The sequence below is a fragment of the Aquarana catesbeiana genome, linkage group LG01, assembly GCF_042186555.1.
Source record: "Aquarana catesbeiana isolate 2022-GZ linkage group LG01, ASM4218655v1, whole genome shotgun sequence".
Lineage (NCBI taxonomy): Eukaryota > Metazoa > Chordata > Amphibia > Anura > Ranidae > Aquarana > Aquarana catesbeiana.
In genome coordinates, this window is record NC_133324.1 from 641,564,614 (window position 1) to 641,584,864 (window position 20,251).

Below are 20,251 nucleotides of genomic sequence, written 5' to 3' on the forward strand. Positions count from 1 at the left end.
CACATTAACTTGGTAAATTGATTTGTTTGCTACAGAACACAATTTTACAGTGTGGTTGAGTTTCTCTAGATGTTTACATATTGCAAGCCCTAATTTTTCCTACAGCATGTCACGTTTAAATCCTAGTATATACGTTTATTTTATTGCCCAAATATTGAGGCTCCATTCACGCTTGCGCAACTCGTCATGGGACTTTGGGCACATAAAGTCACATGACAAGTTGCAGACCATGTACTTCAATGGAAGCCATTCAAATTTATGCGACTTAACATGGGTTCCTGCACTACTTTGATGTGACTTGAGCGCCGTGAACTGCAGCGACTTTAAAAAGGTTCCTGCACTACTTTGATGTGCCATAGACTGTGATGAAACGTTGCATGAAAGTTGTATCTTAATGTTATCAATGTGACAGTTGTGCAAAAGTCACATCCAAGGCGCAACGGAAATTGCATGACTTTGTAGTCACGCAAGTGTGAATGGAGCCTAAAAGAGCCCATTATGGTTGTTAAAATTGCAATGTGATACAATTGTGCTAGACAAAGATGAGTTTGATTTTATTTTTTTTTTTTCAAGTTCTCTGGAAGCAGCAGAAACCTATCACTTGTAGCTAATAATCAATCATGTGTTAGTATGCTTTTTTACAATGTGATAAATGTGCATTTGCTGTCCATATACCTAGTGAACCTCAGGCAATTTTGGAAGCTTTTCTTCTGGCTTTGATTGAATGCATACATAATAGACTTGTACATCATCACATATATATGTTGGGTCTACAGCAGTCTGCACCTACGTTTCCAGTCTTTTTCATGTTTCGGGCAACTAGAAGAAGTGCCTTTTTAAATGACACTGCTTGTTTTCCGATGCTGTTGTGGTCATGAGTTTGCTTGTGGCAGATTGCTGAGGGCCATTAACTTTGTAAGCTGTTGGAAAAAGAGCACGGTTGCTTTGCCAGCTGATTACCTTGACCATAGTTTTCATAAAGAAGCCCTCTATCTTCACAGGATACTCTAAGTGCAGTTTCAGTTTGAATATATATATATATATATATATATATATATATATATATATATATATATATATATATATATATATATATATATATTGCTTTGCAGTGAAATGCTGCTGAATTATAGTCGGTATTATGGGGAGTCTCTGACATTTAATTATATGCGTTAAATATTAAAGATGATCTCCGGATCCCCCACACACTCATCTAACTTAGGATGGGGGGCTACCCTAATGAGTCTTATACTCCTCTAAATCTGTGGTCATGTGATGTTCTGGGCCCATGCCTTCTCTTTTTTACTGTTTATAGACGGTAAAGATTGTCTTTAAAGTGATTTAAAATGTTTGCAGTGTTATAGATTGTAGTATTTTGCACACAGCACTGTCACTCAAAAATAAACCAGAATGAATAATCCAAACTATTAAGCGGACGTCAACTATGCTAATGTTTTGTGTAGGACTGCTGCTGTTCACCAAATAACCATAAATCGGGTGCTTGTCACACATGAAATAGTTAATCCACAGCGCTATTCTGGACCATTACAAGACATTCACAATCAGTGCATATATCTCTAAGTAACCAAAAGCATAAATATATACAAACTAATAACATGCAAATGTGATTAGTCCCACATTCTTAAGTAGTTCATCATTGGTGCTATTTCTTCAACATAAAGTGCTTCATAGAAAACAAAAGAGCTCCAGTGCAAAGGACTAATCACATTTGCATATTAGAGTGTTATGGTTGGCACTATTTTTTGCACTTGTTGCTTTTCCCTTTTGGGATTGTACTTTCTCGAATGCTGCTATAGAACCTTTTTTGTAATAAATCTGTCACAAGGAAAATATGCCAATGCTGACCACCTTAAAGCAGTATTAAAGTAAAAAAATGGAAAACCACTGACAGGCAAGGTTTTTATAACCAAAGAGAGCCTAATGGTCTCTTCTTTCATAAATGCCTCTCCCGGCCTGTCAGCAGTAATGTAATCTGAGCTCGGCTTGCTCAGATGACATTTGCGACTCTGTGATGCATTGCATGCACAGGAGTCACTTCATCATAGCAGTTACGTCATCACAACCCAGCCATCAAATGGCTTGAGAGCGCAAACTCGGGAAGGAAGGCTGGGTGAAGATGGAAGCATCCGGGACCTGCTGGAGCAGTGATAGTGCAGCTCTGGATAGCTTTTTCACATGTAAGTCTGTCATAATGTGTTAATATGGGGTGCATAAATTATGGCTTAAACTTCCTGGAAGCCCATTAAATAAAAAAAAAGTTTAGTTCCGCACCATGTTAAAAATGCACTGCACTTGGGATCTGCAGCAGTTGTGAGTGTTGACCTAATGACACCCCAAACGCAGGTTGCACATGCAGTACCGTGTGATCCAGTGGTGGTGCATTTTCTAAAGTAGTGCATGTACTACTTTTTGGTGCGGTCCAACATGATTTCAGCCCATTCAAAAAAATTGGCTAAAATTGGACTGCATCCGGATCGCATGTGACTCGCATCGCGTTCCTGTGCGATTCATGGTGTGAACTGACCCTAATTCTTGGGTCACAGTACTGTGAAATGCGATTTTGGCATTATTGCCACGATGCAATTATGTAGTGCAACGTTGATGTAACTTGGCTGCACTTTTGCAATTCTATTGAGCCAAGTGGCACTTTAAATAGCACCAAAGTAGCACAGGAACCTTTTCCAAAATCGCACCATGCTGCGTGAATATAATGTAGTTTATCTTCTTGTGCAATTCTAGGAGACTCAAGTCGCATCAAAAATTGCCCTAGTGTGCAAAAACACTAAAGGATTTGTCCTATTGATTGGATCTGTATAGCTAGGCATCCTTTTACAGTTGTTTTCAGTAAAAAAAAAGCTTAGTTAAAGCAAACTTAATATAAGAGAATTGTGGGGGCTGCCGCTGTTGCCTCCATTTTCGATAATGCTACTTCCCTGCCTGTCTTACCCCCTTGGTTTCATTTTTTTAGGTGCTGACTTGAAAGAAACAATGCCCAACTACTTTCCAAACTTTCTTGATCTGCAAGCTTGTTCCTGGTTGGCTACATAGAAAAGATTGAAGCCCTTGCAGTATAACAGCCTGGCAACCAGCAATTTTAGATAGTCAGCAGTGGTGGCAACATTATTTCTCTCATTATAGGGCTACTATCCCTGCGGTATACATGAACATAAACTATGCAGGCACATGATTAGAGCACAGACTTTTTTTTTTATTGCAGAAGTTTTTATTTATAATAATATTCACTTTTGTCCCCATGCAGGGTAAACAGGCTCCCTCTTGTGCTGACCTCCCCAGCATCCTCCACAAGCCAGCAAGAACAGCTCTGCGTAAGCCCCAAGTTTCACTAGTCAGAGCCTCTTCATATGATAGAGCTTGACCAGGAACCACAGCTGTCACACGAGAGAGATATTAGACTGAGTAACATGCTTGTATTTTCTTTGCTTTGTGTGGCTAAATGGATCATTGGGGGGAGTGAAGTAAAAGGTATGTGTAGCTGGGGAGAGTGGAATTAAAACAGTCCTGTTGCTTTGCACTGAAATTCTGGTCCTTTCGTTATAAAGAAGTTAGGCCCCTTTCACACTTGTGCGACTTGTCCTGCGGCTTGGGACTGCAAATGTCGCACAACAAGTTGTACCATATGATTTCCAATGAGTACCATTCATATCTCTGCGACTACAAGTCGTAGCGACTTCCCTACACTAATTTGGTATGACTTTAATGCGACTTGAGGCCCATAGACGTCAAGATTTCACAGGCGTTGCTTTAAGTTGCGTTAATTTCAGGTCTTAACCACTTCCGGACGTCCCGACGTCCTTATACGGCTGCTCTTTGAAGTGGACTATCGTTGGCTACATTAAAACGTAGCCTATGGAGATTTTTAAAGGTAAAAGTTTGTCATTCCACGAGTGGGCACAATTTTGAAGCGTGACATGTTGGTTATCGGTTTACTCGACATAACATCTTTCACAATATAAAAAAAAAAATGGGCTAACTTTACTGTTTTATTTTTGAATTCAAAAAAGTGTATTTTTACCAAAAAAAAGTGCGCTTGTAAGACCGCTGCGCAAATACGGTGTGACAAAGTATTGCAACGGCCGCCATTTTATTCTCTAGGATGTTGGAACCTCCCAACATTATAGATTTTTTTCCAAGTAATTTTCTAGCAAAAAAAAAATGATTTTAACTTGTAAACAACAAGTTTGAAAAATAGGCCTGTCCTTAAGTAGTTAGGCCCCTTTCACACTGGGGCGGCATCGGCGGTAAAGCGCCGCTATTTTTAGCGGAGCTTTACCGTCAATTTTTACCATCATTCACTTGCAGTAAATATTTGGTGAATGTCACGTGTCACTTCTTTATAAATATGCCTGCGGGGTCTCTTCATGCTTGTCTAAAGCTGCCCATACATGAAGCGAAAATTTCAATCCATGTGTGGCCACTGCAGTCCTTCCACTTACTGACTTTTATTCAGCCACCCTGCAGGATAAAAGCCGCTCAGTGGCTGCCGCCAATGGCTGCAGGGCTGATCTGTATTAATCTGGGAGGAGGAGATCTCCCCGCTGTCAGAATACAGTAGTGCAGCAGGGAGGATTCCCCCATCCACCTTAAACTCGTGTATGTAAGTATCGGTTCAGTTTTTTTTTTTTTTTTCGATTCGCTCACTGACTGAATGAAGAAGAAGAAGAAAAAACAAAAAACAGAGCCATTTGTGGCCAGCTTATAAGACATGACCCATTTGGAGTTTGGGTCATTTTATAACAATCTGCTTATAAACTACGAATTGTTTTTCTCTGGCAGTGTGAAGTGGTATGTAGTATAGTGGCATATTACAATGTAAAACAGGTTTGTGCATATTGTACAGCTGCTTGTTTGTACCTGTAGGGGGACATATGTGATCCTCTGATTCATAATGGTTCTTATTGCAAAAGTACAGCTCTTCCAAGTAACTGGGCTTGATAACGATGATTTTTGTGGAAGTGATTGATGTTAAACCCATGTTATTATGTGCCATCTGTTTGTGCTGGATAAATATGCATTTTGCAAGTTTCAACAATGTTCAAATTATAACTCTTAAGGTGAAAATACATTTTGTCTTGATTACCTTGAAGTACCTAGTGAAACTTAACCACTTTTTCTTTTTTGAGAGGTTTATAACTTTGTGTGCATTTATCAGTTGAGTGTTACATATGTTTTTACCTCGCCTGTGAAATTATACACATTTTAGTTCCTTTAACTATCTTTCAGCTGCATTTTTCTCCTAAGCTATAATTCTTTTCTGCTTTCTACAGTAGTTACTGGAGTCAAACAGTAAAATAGGAATTTACCTCGAAATTTGATATGCATGTATTAAACTTTTTTTAATAAAAGCTCTCGCAGATTAATGTCCAAATTGGGCCCAAAGTGTCTATTTTGTGTGGCCACCATTATTTTCCAGCACTGCCTTAACCCTCTTGGGCGTGGAGTTCACCAGAGCTTCACAGGTTGCCACTGGAGTCCTCTTTAACTCCTCCATGACAACATCACAGAGCTGGTGGATGTTAGAGACCTTACGCTCCTCCACCTTCCATTTGAGGATGCCCCACAGATGCTCAATAGGGGTTAGATTTGGAGACATGCTTGGCTAGTCCATCACCTTTACCCTTAGCTTCTTTAGCAAGGCAGTGGTCGTCTTGGAGGTGTGTTTGGGGTCGTTATCATGTTGGAATACTGTCCTGTGGCCCAGTCGCCGAAGGGAGCGGATCATGCTCTGCTTCAGTATGTCACAGTACATGTTGGCATTCATGGTTCCCTCAATGAACTGTAGCTCCCCAGTGCCGGCACTACTCATGCAGCCCCAGACCATGACACTCCCACCACCATGCTTGACTGTAGGCAAGACGCACTTGTCTTTGTACACCTCACCTGGTTGCCGCCACACAGGCTTGACACCATCTGAACCAAATAAGTTTATCTTGGTCTCATCAGACTACAGGGACATGGTTCCCAGTAATCCGTGTCCTTAGTCTGCTTGTCTTCAGCAAACTGTTTGCAGGCTTTTTTGTGCATCATCTTTAGAAGAGGTTTCCTTCTGGGAGGACAGCCATGCAGACCAATTTGATGCAGTGTGCGGCGCATGATCTGAGCATTGACAGGCTGGCCCTCCACCCCTTCAACCTCTGCAGCAATGCTGGCAGCACTCATACGTCCATTTCCCAAAGACAACCTCTGGATATGATGCCGAGCACGTGCACTAAACTTCTTTGGTCGACCATGGCGAGGCATGTTCTGAGTGGAACCTGTCCTGGTAAACCGCTGTGTGATTTTGGCCACCTTTGTGCAGCTCAGTGTCAGGGTCATGGTAATCTTCCTATAGCTTAGGCCATCTTTATGTAGAGCAACGATTCTTTTTTTTTCCGATCCTCAGAGAGTTCTTTGCCATGTTGAACTTCCAGGGACCAGTATGAAAGAGTGAGAGTGATAACACCAAATTTAACACACCTGCTCCCCATTCACACCTGAGACACAAACGAGTCACATGACATCGGAGAGGGAAAATGGCTAATTGGGCCCAATTTGGACATTTCCACTTAGGAGTGTACTCACCTTTGTTGCCAGCAGTTTAGACATTAATGGCTGTGTGTTAGGTTATTTTGAGAGGAAAGCAAATTTACACTGTTATACAAGCTGTACACTCACTACTTTACATTGTAGCAAAGTGTAATTTCTTCAGTGTTGTCACATGAAAAGATAGAATAAAATATTTACAAAAATGTGAGGGGTGTACTCACTTTTGTGAGATACTGTATATCATAAAAATGTGTGTATGTATAAACTGAGGAGGAGTAGGCTTTATTTTAATTGTTTTGTAACCAGATCTATATCTATTTCTAGTTTTACTTTTGTGCTGGTATTAAGTTAAATAAGTAAGAAATAAGTCTGAGAAAATTACGGCTTGGAGCAAATAACGTCAAACATTTTCATTTGAGTTAGCTTAGCTGTTCCCTAAATCCTTTAAGCATCCTGTCAATCGAGCAAGGTCCATAAATGTAGTATACCTACCTGTAATCTCCCTAAACACTGACTCCTTTACAGGAGGAAATAAGGTGATGGCAGTAAAATCAAAAAGCTTTTATCAATTAGGTCATACATTTATTAAAGATTACAGGCTATTGCTCATGGGCTGCCTGAGACATTTCAGTTGTTTCCTCCATCCAGGCAGTGCAGGTGCATCGTACAATCATTAAACAGTCATTAAAGCTTTTTCCTTCACTAGGACATGCAGTGGCTGTTAGCACTTTATGAACTGTATTTAGCCTCAATTCTGTGAGATTGTGATATCATCTGCCTGCTTCCCTTCATCAGTCACTCATAGGCAGCCTTGTATTCAGAAAATTCAAAGCTTCCTGTGAATGGCTGAGCAAACTCGATTTTGTTCCAGGAGCAGCATGGTAAGTCATCGCTGTATACTCTGTCTGAGGTTACATACAGCGCTGACAGCCACTGCACATGTTAGTGAAGGAAATAGTTTGTTTGGACCAGCTTTTTTTTTCCACCTAAACAAACTAGGACACTGTGCAGGAACTAGATGTGCTCCTTATCTATTGATGACCTCCTGAGTCGTTAGCATGCCGGTGGCTGGCCCACGAATATAGTTCTGCCCAATAAAAACCAAAACAAAAAATAAGGCACAATCCACAATTTGTAGGCTAATTTGAGGCAACATTTAGGCATTTTGCCACCGCACCCAAGGGTGCCGCAGTACCCTGGTTGCAATCGGCTGTTCTAAACTATATTGCTGTGTGGAAGGAATTGCCGAATTATTTAGCAGATAGTCTGTTGCATTTGGATATTTGCATAAAAACTGTAAAGCAGCAACAGCAGGACTATAACCTGAGAAGTCTGAACCCTGGTTCACACTAATGAGGTGCAGGAAACGCAGCGATTCCTGTGCGTTTCCCATAATTCATAGCAATTGCATGTGTGTTTATGCGATCTGCTGCAGGATGTCAAGCAGTGCGCAAAATGCATTGTGTTTGCCTGAACCGGAACGCATGGGTGTTTACATCCTCTTCCAGTGCAAATCACACCGCACAGAATTGCATGTGATTTGCACAGGAAAGTGGTGTGATTCCTGTGCGAATTGCTTGCAGCGTTAACCAGGGCTGAAAGTAATTTTAAACTGATTTCTCAAGACTCTTGATTTGGGAGTAATTCTAAGACAGCTTCAAGGCTCATTGTGACTCAGGATTCAAAAACAAAATTTGAGATAGTAGAAGTAATTCTGAACCCCATTTTGTAAACTTTAATCTAGACACTGGTCTTCAAACTATGGCCCGGGGCCGTATGTGGACCTTTTGCTTTTCTATTTCTGGCCCTTGAGGCACTCTTCCTCACATTGACACCAATAATGAAGCACTATTCCTCCCATTGACACCAATGATGGGGCACTATTCCTCCCACTGATACCATCAATAGGGCACTATTCCTCCTGACACCAATGATGGGGCACCATTCTTTCCATTGACACCAATGATGGGGCATTATTCCTCCCACTGCCACCAATGAAAGGGCACTATTCTTCCCACTGACTGGACATTTTCTACTCACACTGGCCAATCTGGCCCTCCTAAAGCTGAAAGGACAGTAAGCTGGCCCTTTGTTTGGAGACCCCTGATCTAGACAGTAAACTTATCCGTGTATGAAAATGTGCAATAGGGTAATGGTTCAAATAAATATCTTTTTTTTTTTTTTTTTTAAAGGAAGAAGTTGCCTGCTTTGTTCATGGAAATACAATTGTGTGACTTCTTCTTGTGCGGCAGCTATAACATTTTTTTTTTCTCTTTGCAGCTTAACAAAATAAACAAAGTGAATACTCTTTCGTTAGACATTGTTTGGAACTGTAAAATACTGATCAAGGAAAGAGAAGTGGTTTTAAAACTTATGAACAGATGTGAGGAGATTTCCCAGAAATTGGTGAAGCAGGTGACACATATCACTGAAGATGGAGAAAGTGGGTGGAATGTGAAGCAACCATCTATGCTGTCTAAGAGGTATGTTGAGACTTGACAGGGTTTTTATTTTAGCAATGTCAGTAACATTCCACCACTTTAAGTTAGGTGTAGGTTTTATCTTAGTTAAGTGGGGACCCACCGGACCATGAGTAAATAAAGAAATTGATAGCCATCTTAAAATCAGAATGCAAGTGAGATGGTGTTAAGTACTTTTGTTCATCTCGAAAGTGAGATGAGCATGGCTAATGTGATATGTTTTTTTTTTTTTTTTTTTTATCACTTGATCAATAACTAAGCATTTCTAGGCAAACGGATTCCAAAACAAATCTATGATGGTCATTTTTCTGTGGAAGCTGTGTATGAAAAAGGCAAACAAAAGATTGGTCACCAGTATTGCCTCTTGGGTCGCTGCAGCTTATCTTAACCCTGTTACTGACTTGCTATACCTTGTTTTGCACGGTTATCCGTGTAGTGGCAACCATCTTGGTGAAGGTAAGCTATTGTTTTATATCAAAGCTGCACCCCAGATCAAGGGTATAGTCAATAAGCAGCAGGGGAGTTGCACAAATCACATATCCACAGAAAGAATGAAGCAGGGAGATGCTTGTACTGCAGCTTTCTCTTCAGCAAATGAACAGTGAGCAGCACAGCAGTGACAGCACCACATTTCATGAGATCAGTGGTCGGTGCTATTATTAACCTCCCACTGCATACAGCTATGGGGCTTTAAAGTACAAGAATGGAATACAAGACAAAAGTTTGCTTTTTTCAGGGTACTTATTAATAACTTTGCTCTGTGTTTCCTGTAAGATGATAATTTTTCACTTTTTCCCCTTGCATTCAGGCCCATTTAGGTGATAAGTTCATATAGAGCTAATGCTTTCGTTTTGAATGGTTTGTTAATTGTACAATGCAAGGCGCTATCCAGAGACCTGGGGTTATGCGGCCATCTTTAGGAGATTTGGATACTAGCACAATAGCTGTAAAACAGCCCAGTATAACCCACCCACATCCAGCATGCCTACCTTTTTGCTGGTGTCCTTAGGAGATGGATGTCTTTGCTCTACTCTGAGAGAAGCAGACCGTTTTTTATCAAGATTATATTTCTTTTAGCAAGCTTTCTGAATCGGTTGATCCTTGGCATAACCTTGGAGGCCATCCCCATTCCCCACTGGGAGGAAGAAGCAGGTTGGGCCTCCTGTAATGAGTCTTTGCACACTGAACATTGGTTTTTTTTTATGCCTTTTTTTTTGTTTTAGAAATTTGTCGTTGGGCAGATTTAAAAACACAAATCGCAGCAAAAACACACCACATGCTTTTCTGCTGCTTCTCAATTGAAGTATATTGAACCAAAAAAATCAGCATTTTTTTTTTCTTTCAAAATTTTTTATTGGTTTAAAGAGGATACAGAATATAATAAAGAAAAAAAAACACACCACATGCTCTCATAATAGATGTCACACTTAATGCACATACAGTATTTGTATTATGGTTATAATAGCAAATAACCGATAAAGACCAGCGAGGTTTAGTCATGTTTCTCGATTTGGTGTGACATATGACTAATAGTGCCCTATTTACCCCAATGGGATCAAACTGTAAACAAGGCCTATAGAAGTAGAGAACATGTATCATATCATTCCTACTTAGGAAGTGAATAACCTGTGTATAGGAAGAAGTTAGTTTATAGTAACATTTTTGGAAAGAAGAGGAAAGAGGATATTACTAGTACCTAAGAGTGTAGATAAGTTTTTTTTATAGTAGATTAGAAGCTTTTGGATGGATGATCCAATAATATTTCTTACACATTTGTATTATATTTTTTAATGGCTAGTGTTAATTTGTAATGAGCTTGTTTATTCAGTCTCGCAAAAACGTCGGCGAGATTGGGAGCTTCTATTGATTTCCACAATTTGTTTATTGTAAGTCTTGCGGCTATGAGGATGTTGGCTATTATTATTTTGTATTGTGGTGGGGAAGGTGTCTAAATTTAATATTTAGAAGGGCTATTGCTGGAGTGAGTTTGAGTAGGTTACCCGTTGGGGAAGCAATAAATGTCGATACAGAATTCCAGACGCTATTGATGCAGAATTCCAGAAGTTAAAACTTTTTAAAAAAAAATCAACGTTTTTGTGTTTTAAAAAAGACCCTGACCCTTTCCAAAAATGCTAAGGCACAAAACTGCATTGATGTGAACATGTTCCATAGGATACTATGTTAAAAACAATGTCCTGCATTTCTGCAAAAGGGAAAAACACATTGGTGTGAATGGAGACTTGGGTAAAACACATGTGAAAGCTGCCGAGTGCTTGTACATGGCCCACCTCACCACCTCTCCCCTCAAACATGCACTGGTTACCCTCATACTTAAAAAAAAAAAAAAAAAAAAAAAAAAAAACCCTTACTAGACTCCACTTATTGACCCATCTCCCTGCTCCCCTTTGCCTCCAAGCTCATTGAACGCCTTGTCCATGACCGAATGCATCGCTACCTCACGGACAACAACCTTCTCAACCCCCTACAGTCCGGCTTCTGTCCACAACATTCCACTGAAACTGCCCTACTAAAACTCACCAATGACCTACTAACTGCTAAAACCAATGGCCATTACTCCATACTCATACTCTTAGAACTCTCTGCTGCCTTTGACACATTTGACCACCTGCTCCTTCTCCGCAAACTACACTGCCTTGGCCTCTGTGATTTTGCTTTATCCTGGTTCTCCTCCTACCTATCTCAGCGTACTTCCAGTGTCACAACTCCATCTCCTACGCTCCTCTTCCTCTCTCTGTTGGGGTACCCCAAGGCTCCGCTGACTTTGCCATTAAGATCAACAGCACAACCATTTGTCCCTCCACACATGCCAGGGTGCTGGGTGTCATCCTTGACTCTGACCTCTCCTTCAACCCCCACATCCAATAACTGGTTAAATCCTGCCACCTTAACCTCTGCAACATCTCCAGAATTCGACCCTTCCTGACTAATGACACCACAAAGCAACTTATTCACTCCTTGATTATTTCCCACCTTGACTACTGCAACGCTCTCCTTAATGGCCTACCCTTATGCAGGCTATCCCCCCTTCAGTCTATTATAAATGCTGCTGCTAGACTAATACACCTCACTAATCGATCCATGACTGCTGTCCCCTCTCTGCCAATCCCTTCACTGGCTTCCCCCTACCCCACCATATGAAATTCAAAATGCTAACCACAACATACAAGGCCATCCACAACATCGCCCCCAGCTACATCACCAACCTCATCTGCAGATATCGCCCAAATCATCTCCTCCGCTCCTCCCAGTGTCTCCTGCTCTCTAGCTCACTTGTTACCTCCTCTCATGCTCGCCTTCAGGACTTCTCCAGACCCTCTCCCATCCTCTGGAACTCCCTGCCCTGGTATATCCAATCAGCCCCTAACCTGTCCACCTTTAGGAGATCCCTGAAAACTCACTTATTCAGGGAAGCTTATCCCACACCCACAACAACCCCATCAAATCTTTCCCCGCATCTATTACCTTTTGTACCACCACCCCCTCCCTTTAGAATGTAAACTCTACGAGCAGGGCCCTTCTGTTCCTTCTGTATTGAGCTGTCCCCATCTACATTGTAAAGCACTGCGTAAACTGTTGGTGCTGTAAAAATCGTGTATAATAATATTGGGAAGCCATGGGTGCGTGCCTATCCTCTCCTTTTTTCCCCCAAGGGGTTAACAAAGATTGACTGGCTGCAACACTTTTTGTCGCAGTACAACAGTGTAGTGCAAAACCATTTTTTAGTTGGTGGGAAAATTGTCTAATTTGCCTAAAGCATATCTATGATCAAAATTTAAAACCGTATACAGAATTTATTTCTAACCTACTCCTATTACTCTGAATGATTTTGAAGTTTGTAAGTTTAGTTTGTGAAGATGCCCACATAATTTCTTGAATTCTGTGACACATGTTCACTATGCCGTGTTGATAGGCATTGGTGTGTCAGAATTTGTCTGCCTTCTGAACTACATAGGTGGGCCTGTACAGTAATCGCATCTTTCAGGCAGCAAGGTACCATTGGATATGTAGTCTTTACACTTTGAAAGCTGCAAAGCATTAAGAGAATCTAGGAAGCTGAGAGAGATGGCCAGCCATATTCTTATGTTGAATTATCAAAACAACAATTGTATGTATTGCGGTTACGGTGCTGATGTCTTAAAGTGAAAGTGTATAGGGGGGAGTGGCTTGACGGCTCGAGCAGATGGCTGCTTAGATCCACAGCTCCGCAGTAAACCCAGCTTCAGCAACACCACAGTGGCTCCAGAAAAGGTATTACCTGCCCACCGAGTAGCTCAGACAACCCAAAAGCCCGGGACCACCATGTTCAAACAGAGGAAAAAACAGCCCCCGAAAAAGCTTACTGCTTTCTTCACCCCGTCAGGTTTGGTAAGCAGCTAAGATGGCGGTGGCCGTGGAATGTCAGCGCGGCTCTCCTCAGCTCCCTCTAGTCAGAGCCTCACACATCAACAGGGATGAGATGTGTCTCTTGAACCGACTGGTGAGTGTTCTCTACCCAACTCACCCACCACCTCCAGCCCTGCCAAATCCAGGCTCAAAACGGAAGAGCTTGAGCAGACACAGTCTGTCACAGCCCCCTGTCTGTTCTCTCTCCCTCCGCCACAGCAGTCCTCAGTGCTGGATGCATTTCCTGCCTCAGATCAGCCTCTGTCTGAAAATACAATGAAGAGCATGCTGCTCTCACTGAGGCAGACATTATACACTGACCTATCTACTGTATTCTCATCACTATCTACAACTGTTACTTAGCATGACCAAAGAATTAGGTTTATAGAAACTAAAATGGCAGATCTATTCTCTGCACATAATGAGCTGGTTGATGGATTTGCAGATCATGAAGATGAACTCCAACGCATTAACCTTAAGCTGCCAGACCTGGAGGATCGCTCCAGGCAAAACAATATCAAGTTCCGTAATGTCCCAGAATCGATCTAACAAGCAGAACAGTACCTACAGTCCCTTATGTGCACATTGCTGCCTGACTTAACAAACCATGACATGGAAATCGACAAGGCACACAGGCTCCATAAACTTTTCGTTCTTCCCAGCTTTCACACCTAGGGATGTACTGGCCTGTATCCACTTTTTTCACAGTTAGAGAGGGTCATGTACGCAGCAAAACATACAGCGAGACTACCTGATCCTTTCGCTACGGTTGCTCTTTATGCTGATTTATCCAAGGCAACCATGGAAAATCGCAGACAGCTGGCGACTATAACCAAAGCTCTTCAAAATCATAAAACTCCCTATAAATGGGGCTTCCCCACCAAACTGCTCGATAAACAAAACTCATGCAGTGAGGACACTCCTTGCGGGACTTAAATTTCCGAGGACCTGGCGCATCATTCTAGACGAAGCTTCTTCTGACCAACTGTCATGGTAACCGGAGGGGCTTATCAAGATCCCTGAAGAATCATAGAAAAACCTTCTCTGCACTCACCCCCACCAAAAAGCTGGAAACCTGCAGCACTATTATTCAGAACCTGCCTGCCTTTAAGTTGTTCCTGATCCACCCAATGAACTGCTTCCCCCCCGCTTGTTTGCAGCAGTTTCTGCACATTAAGCAGGTATCTCCTTTGTTCCAGGGCTCTTTTTAATTAAAAAAAAAAATAAGACTCCCCATCTAAACCCAGCACCAGCTAACCTCCTACCACCGAACCGCTTCCTGATTGATCTCAAACGCATTTCACAAGTGACTAACCACATACCCCAGATTATATAGAGAAGAGCTAACAAACCGCATACCTACACCTATCAAATACCACTCTTACCTGGAGACAATCTCTCCTTCCTCAAAATGGCCTTCAAAATAGTCTCATTAAATGCCAGGGGCTTAAACTCTCCACAGAAAAGATCCACACTAGTCAGAGAAGCCAACAGCCAAAAAGCTGATGTCCTCTTAGTGCAAGAAACCCACTTTGCAATTGCTAAAACTCCCAAGTTCACCTTGAAAAACTACAACCAGATCTTCTTAGCATCAGGCCTAAATAAAAAAACCTTAATCCTCACTGCTATATACCTCTTTGCAATTCAAGCTTCACCAATCCATTACAAACCCTCAAGGCCGCTACCTAATCCTCATATGCGACATTAACCAAGTCACTTACATATTGGTTAACATATATGGTCCAAACAAGCAACTATTACAATTCTATAAACGACTACAAAAAGATAAAGCGCATCTAAAAAGGTACAGTTCTCCTTGGAGGTGACTTCAACATAATTGGAGACCCAGCTATGGACACCATCGACATGCCCTAAATCCCTTTCTATAAACAAATGATCTCATCGACCCCTGGAGATGCCAACACGGAAATTAACGAGATTTCTCCTAGTTCTCCTCCTTTATACTTTCATATTCCGTATTGACTTCTTCCTTGTTGACAAAATCACCCTTCAGGACGTGACTGATTCCGAGATCGGATCCATCACATGGTTTGACCACGCACCTGTCTCCACAACTGTGGGGAATTTTGGACCAAGAATACCTAGTCTATGGAGACTCAACACTTCTCTCATCACAGACCCTAATAACATTCAAAAACTCACCACTGAACATCACTCCTATTTTGAATTGAATGACAACCCAGGTACCGATAGGTTTGTACTTTGGTCGGCATATAAAGCCTACATGCATGGTATCCTAATTAAACTCCACAATAACGCTAAGAACCAGAGGTCTGGGTACGTTGAAGAGGTCCTTTCCCAGATTGCTGGGAAACCAAAACAAACAGGCCTCTTCCCACAAACTAGCCACCAAGCTCCTTGACCGGAGGCAAAATCTCTGCTCACTTTTACTCTACAACTTTGAAAACAACCTTAAATTTACTAAAGCCAAATACTATGCCTTGGGCTAATAGGCCTCCAACCTTATTATCTGACAGGTCACCCTACCACAAAACAAATCCTCACTAATCCACAGAGTTGTATTTAACGATTACTATTCCTCTCTACAACCTCACTAGCGACAAAGCTACTCTTCAACCAACAGACCCAAGTATACAAAACTTCCTATCCTCAATTGACCTCCCAACTATTACCCTTATCCAATCGGCTTAAATCTCCCAACCATTCTCAGACGATGAAATTCCAAAAACCATCAAAACTCTCCCTCTCTAAAAATCACCTGGAGAAAATGGCTACACCATCGAATTCTACAAGAAATTTGCCAACCTAGTCACCCCCCCACCTCACTACACGCTTCAATTCTGCTGCCACCTCTGGTTCTCTGCTGATTTGACATGCTATGATCGATTATCACTACCATCCCTAAACCAGAGAGAGATCCTACCTCTGACTTATTATAGGCCCATATCGCTTCTTAACACGGATGTAAAAATATTTGCTACAGTCATTGCATCTAGATTGCTGAAATGTCTCCCCTCGTTAGTGCACCCGAACCAAGTCTGTTTTTTTGCCAGACAAGCACTGGATGCAACTAGGGGAGAGTCATCAATTTAATTCATCAAGTCAGCCAGTCACGAACGCCTACTTTGCGTTTATCCCTTGATGCAGAGAAGCAGTTTGACAGGGTGCACTGGGGATTCCTGAAAGCTGTACTCTCTAAATTTGCAATCACAGGCTGGTTTCAATCTGTAATACTCTATATACTGAATCCCCCTCAGCTAGAGTGTTGACTGATGGAACCCTAGCAAAACCTTTTGGGATCTCAAATGGTACCAAGGATGCCCGCTCTCCCCTCATTTTTGCTCTACTAATGGAACCCCTAGCAGCAAGGATCAGGGTGGATAAGCGCATCTCAGGCATTGTGCACAACTACATGGAGCATAAAATAAGTCTCTTTGCTGATGTCATACTTTTGATCACTAATCCAGTCCATTTTATGCCAGCGATCCAGAACATACTCAACCAATTTAGCTTAGCCTCCTTTTATAAACTCAATTCATCTAAATCCTTCCCTGGTCTTCCACTAAATCTCACAAATAGGCAAAAGTCCCTCCTGGAAGGGTCTCTTCCCTATACTTGGACGAGTCAATCTATCCCATACCTAGGGATAAAATTGACCCCCTAACTGCAATACCTCTATGACCTTAACTACTGTGCCTTCCAAAAAATACCCCCCCCCCCAACTACTAAGTCAAATGTGCACAACTGGCCTATCTAAAATAGGAAAGATTGTCTCCTTTTAAGATGCTGATCCTTCCCAAACTCCTCTACTTATTTTGCACAGTAAAGATCCCGTTATCCCATTCATTCTTTACCTCAATACAAAAGCAAATTTAAAGATATGTCTGGGACACTAAACTACCTAGATGTGCCCACCACATCTTAACTAGGCACCATAAACAAGGAGTGAATGAGTCTCCTTCACATCCAAACCTACTATTACGCTTATATCCATGACCAGTTATACTACTGGTAGCATCCAACTCCAAATAAAACCTAGAAATATAGAAAGGTCTTGTGAGCCACAGATGGGTTAATGCCTACAAAATAAATCGATGGTAATAGCCAGCTGCAAACACTAATCACGTTTCATAACCGTGTAAATAGCAAGATAATTAAATAAATGCGTTTGCGCTAGAAAAATTATGATAATAAAAGTGAGAATCTGTATGTGAAAAATCTAAATACCAATATATCTAAAACAATATTTTGTAAATAACAATCTGTGATAAATTAGTGATAAAATAATTAACAAAGTGCAGCGTGTATATATAATGTTGAAAATCCAAGTGCAAACTTAGGTAAAAAAAAGTGCTCACTCTTTCCATAGAGTGATTAATAAAGTTCATAAATGATGAATACAAAGTGCACAAATACAGTGTCCATCAATAGTGACATCCATCATGCTCATACAAGGAGTGTGAAAAAAATCACGCTCCAGTGCTCTCCAGTGACCCCCAAAAGCATATACGCTCACCTCAGAGCGTGTGACACGGTAACCAAACTGTCAAATCACGCTTTGGAGCCACTCCTGGGCTCTAAATGGTATGCAGGTGCTGACCTCCAATTTGGAAGTTGCAGTCAGGGTGCCCAAGCTGAGGTGTCCTCCCATACACCAATAGACAATGTAGTCATCAGGAAAAAGAAGCAGCCAGCAGCTCCATAGCATCAAGCGTATTTATTGTAAAGCCTTCACAGTGAGTACTGTCAGCGGCAGCCGCTTTTCAGCGATAAGCCTTGTTCACAGCACACAGGAGCATGATTTTTTTCACACTCCTTGGATGAGCATGATGGATGTCACTATTGATAGACACTGTATTTGTGCACTTTGTATTCATCATTTATGAACTTTATTAATTACTCTATGGAAAGGGTGAGCACTTTTTTTTACCTAAGTTTGCACTTGGATTCTCAACATTATATATGCACGCTGCACTTTAATTATTTTATCACTAATTCATTTATCACAGATTGTTATTTACGAATATTGTTTTAGATATATTGGTATTTTGATTTTTCACATACAGATTCTCACTTTTATTATCATAATTTTTCTAGCTCAAACGCATGTATTTAATTATCCAAATAAAACCTGGTCTATCATGGAATCGTCCAACCTACCTAACAACATGCGTGACAGCCTCCTGCTTACTTCTGCGAGTTCTTCCCCCAAAACAGTGACTACTTCCCCACCAATTGCAGCCTCACTGACAGCCTGGAAGAAATTCACCCAGGCAACAGCAATAGCTCACCCATCTCATACTCTACAGTTCCCTCTCAAAATGCTAACAATACACTTGTCAAATCTTAAAGTACAACACTGGCAGAAACACAAGCTTTAGTAGCATATCAGACCTCTACAATAAATGCAATCTAAAAATCTTTGCAGCTTTCCAAACTGAATACAGCCTGCCTCAAACCGATGCCTTTACATTTATAAGCATATCCCACTTTCTTAAAACATCTAAAATTCCTGCTGTGGCCAAGATACCTGAACTACTTTACAACTTCCACACCCGTACTTTGTACCCAAAACAGGGTATCTTCACAATGTACTCAGTAGGGACAGTTGTCCCTACTCCCAACTCACCACCTTCTCAAAATGGGTCGAGGAGCTAAATATTAGTGGCACCCGTGACGTGGTTACGAACCTTCAAACTCACCTTTTATAGCTTCCCACTGCTCCAACCACTGGGAATCATACCAAAAAACAATACACAGGTGGTATCTGACACCCTACTGGCTCTCCAAATTCTTCCCAAGACATCCCACTACTTGTTGGAGGTCCTGTGGAAGTACTAGTACCATAGCACATAGCCTGTGGTTTTGTAAATCCAAGAATTTCATACTGGAAACAAACATTTGCTCTGATCTCTACAATATCAGTCTGCAACTGTCCCTAACCCTTCGCTAGCAATGCTACATTTTGGGATAGAGACATTCCTCCCCAGATCACGGGTGGTGGTGATACACCTACTACTTGAGGCAAAATTAAATATCACCAAACTCTGTAAAACGACAGAGCCCCCCCAATCCATCGCCAGTACAATTGCAGATCTGAACCTTCAGTATGAAATGGTGAGACTAGTTGCTAGAAAAAAACGTAAGTATGGAAAAGTTTCTGTACCAATGGTCATCTTGGTTCTTACGCCCCAAAATGTACTGTAACTACCCGAAGCTCTCCTTATGCCACAAATTCTTCCTGTTTCCATATCTCCTCTCTTCCAATCCTCCCTCCTACTATTATACAGCACTACTGCTTACCTAGCTGGTCCAACCCCCCCCCCCCCCCCCCATCTGGAGTCAACAAGGTTTGCATATATTACCTCTGTTTAATCTACATTTTATAAGTTTGGTTACATCTCAATGGAATTGACTTTCCTTTCATTTTACTGAAAATACTAATAAAGAAATATTGAAATAATATAAAATAAAAGCATATATTGTAGCCACAGATTGTGGACCCTATTGCAACTCGTAAGCCGGCCATACATGGATCCAAATTTGGCTGGTCTAGCAGACCACGATCGACTTGTGTACAACTAGCTTATTGGGTTTTTACCAAACAATCAGTGCCACCGGCTATAGACTGCACCCCTAATCATTGTATTCTGATGGCAGGGTAGGTTCCCCACTGACGGAATACAATACCACAGCGGGAGTGATTCTCCCATCCACCTAGATTGTGTGGATGGGGAAATCTGTTTTGTTTTTTTTAGTTAAACCTGCTTGTTGAGCAAAAAAAAAAAAAAAATCATGTAGGACCAGTTTAATTGACAGAG

The 20,251-nt window shown here is 41.4% G+C and overlaps 1 protein-coding gene across 3 annotated transcripts in view; it reads left to right on the forward strand.

Annotated features, from left to right (window-relative positions):
- SMARCAD1 (SNF2 related chromatin remodeling ATPase with DExD box 1) overlaps positions 1 to 20,251 on the forward strand; it is a 193,097-nt gene that overhangs the window by 106,812 nt on the left and 66,034 nt on the right. For 2 of the 3 annotated variants that reach the window (XM_073601046.1, XM_073601049.1), the window contains one exon: positions 8,845 to 9,047. In XM_073601046.1, the coding sequence (XP_073457147.1) occupies positions 8,845 to 9,047 (203 nt within the window). Of the gene's footprint in view, positions 1 to 3,280; positions 3,348 to 8,844; positions 9,048 to 20,251 lie in introns of all 3 variants that reach the window. The other variant, XM_073601047.1, reaches the window with a different exon arrangement.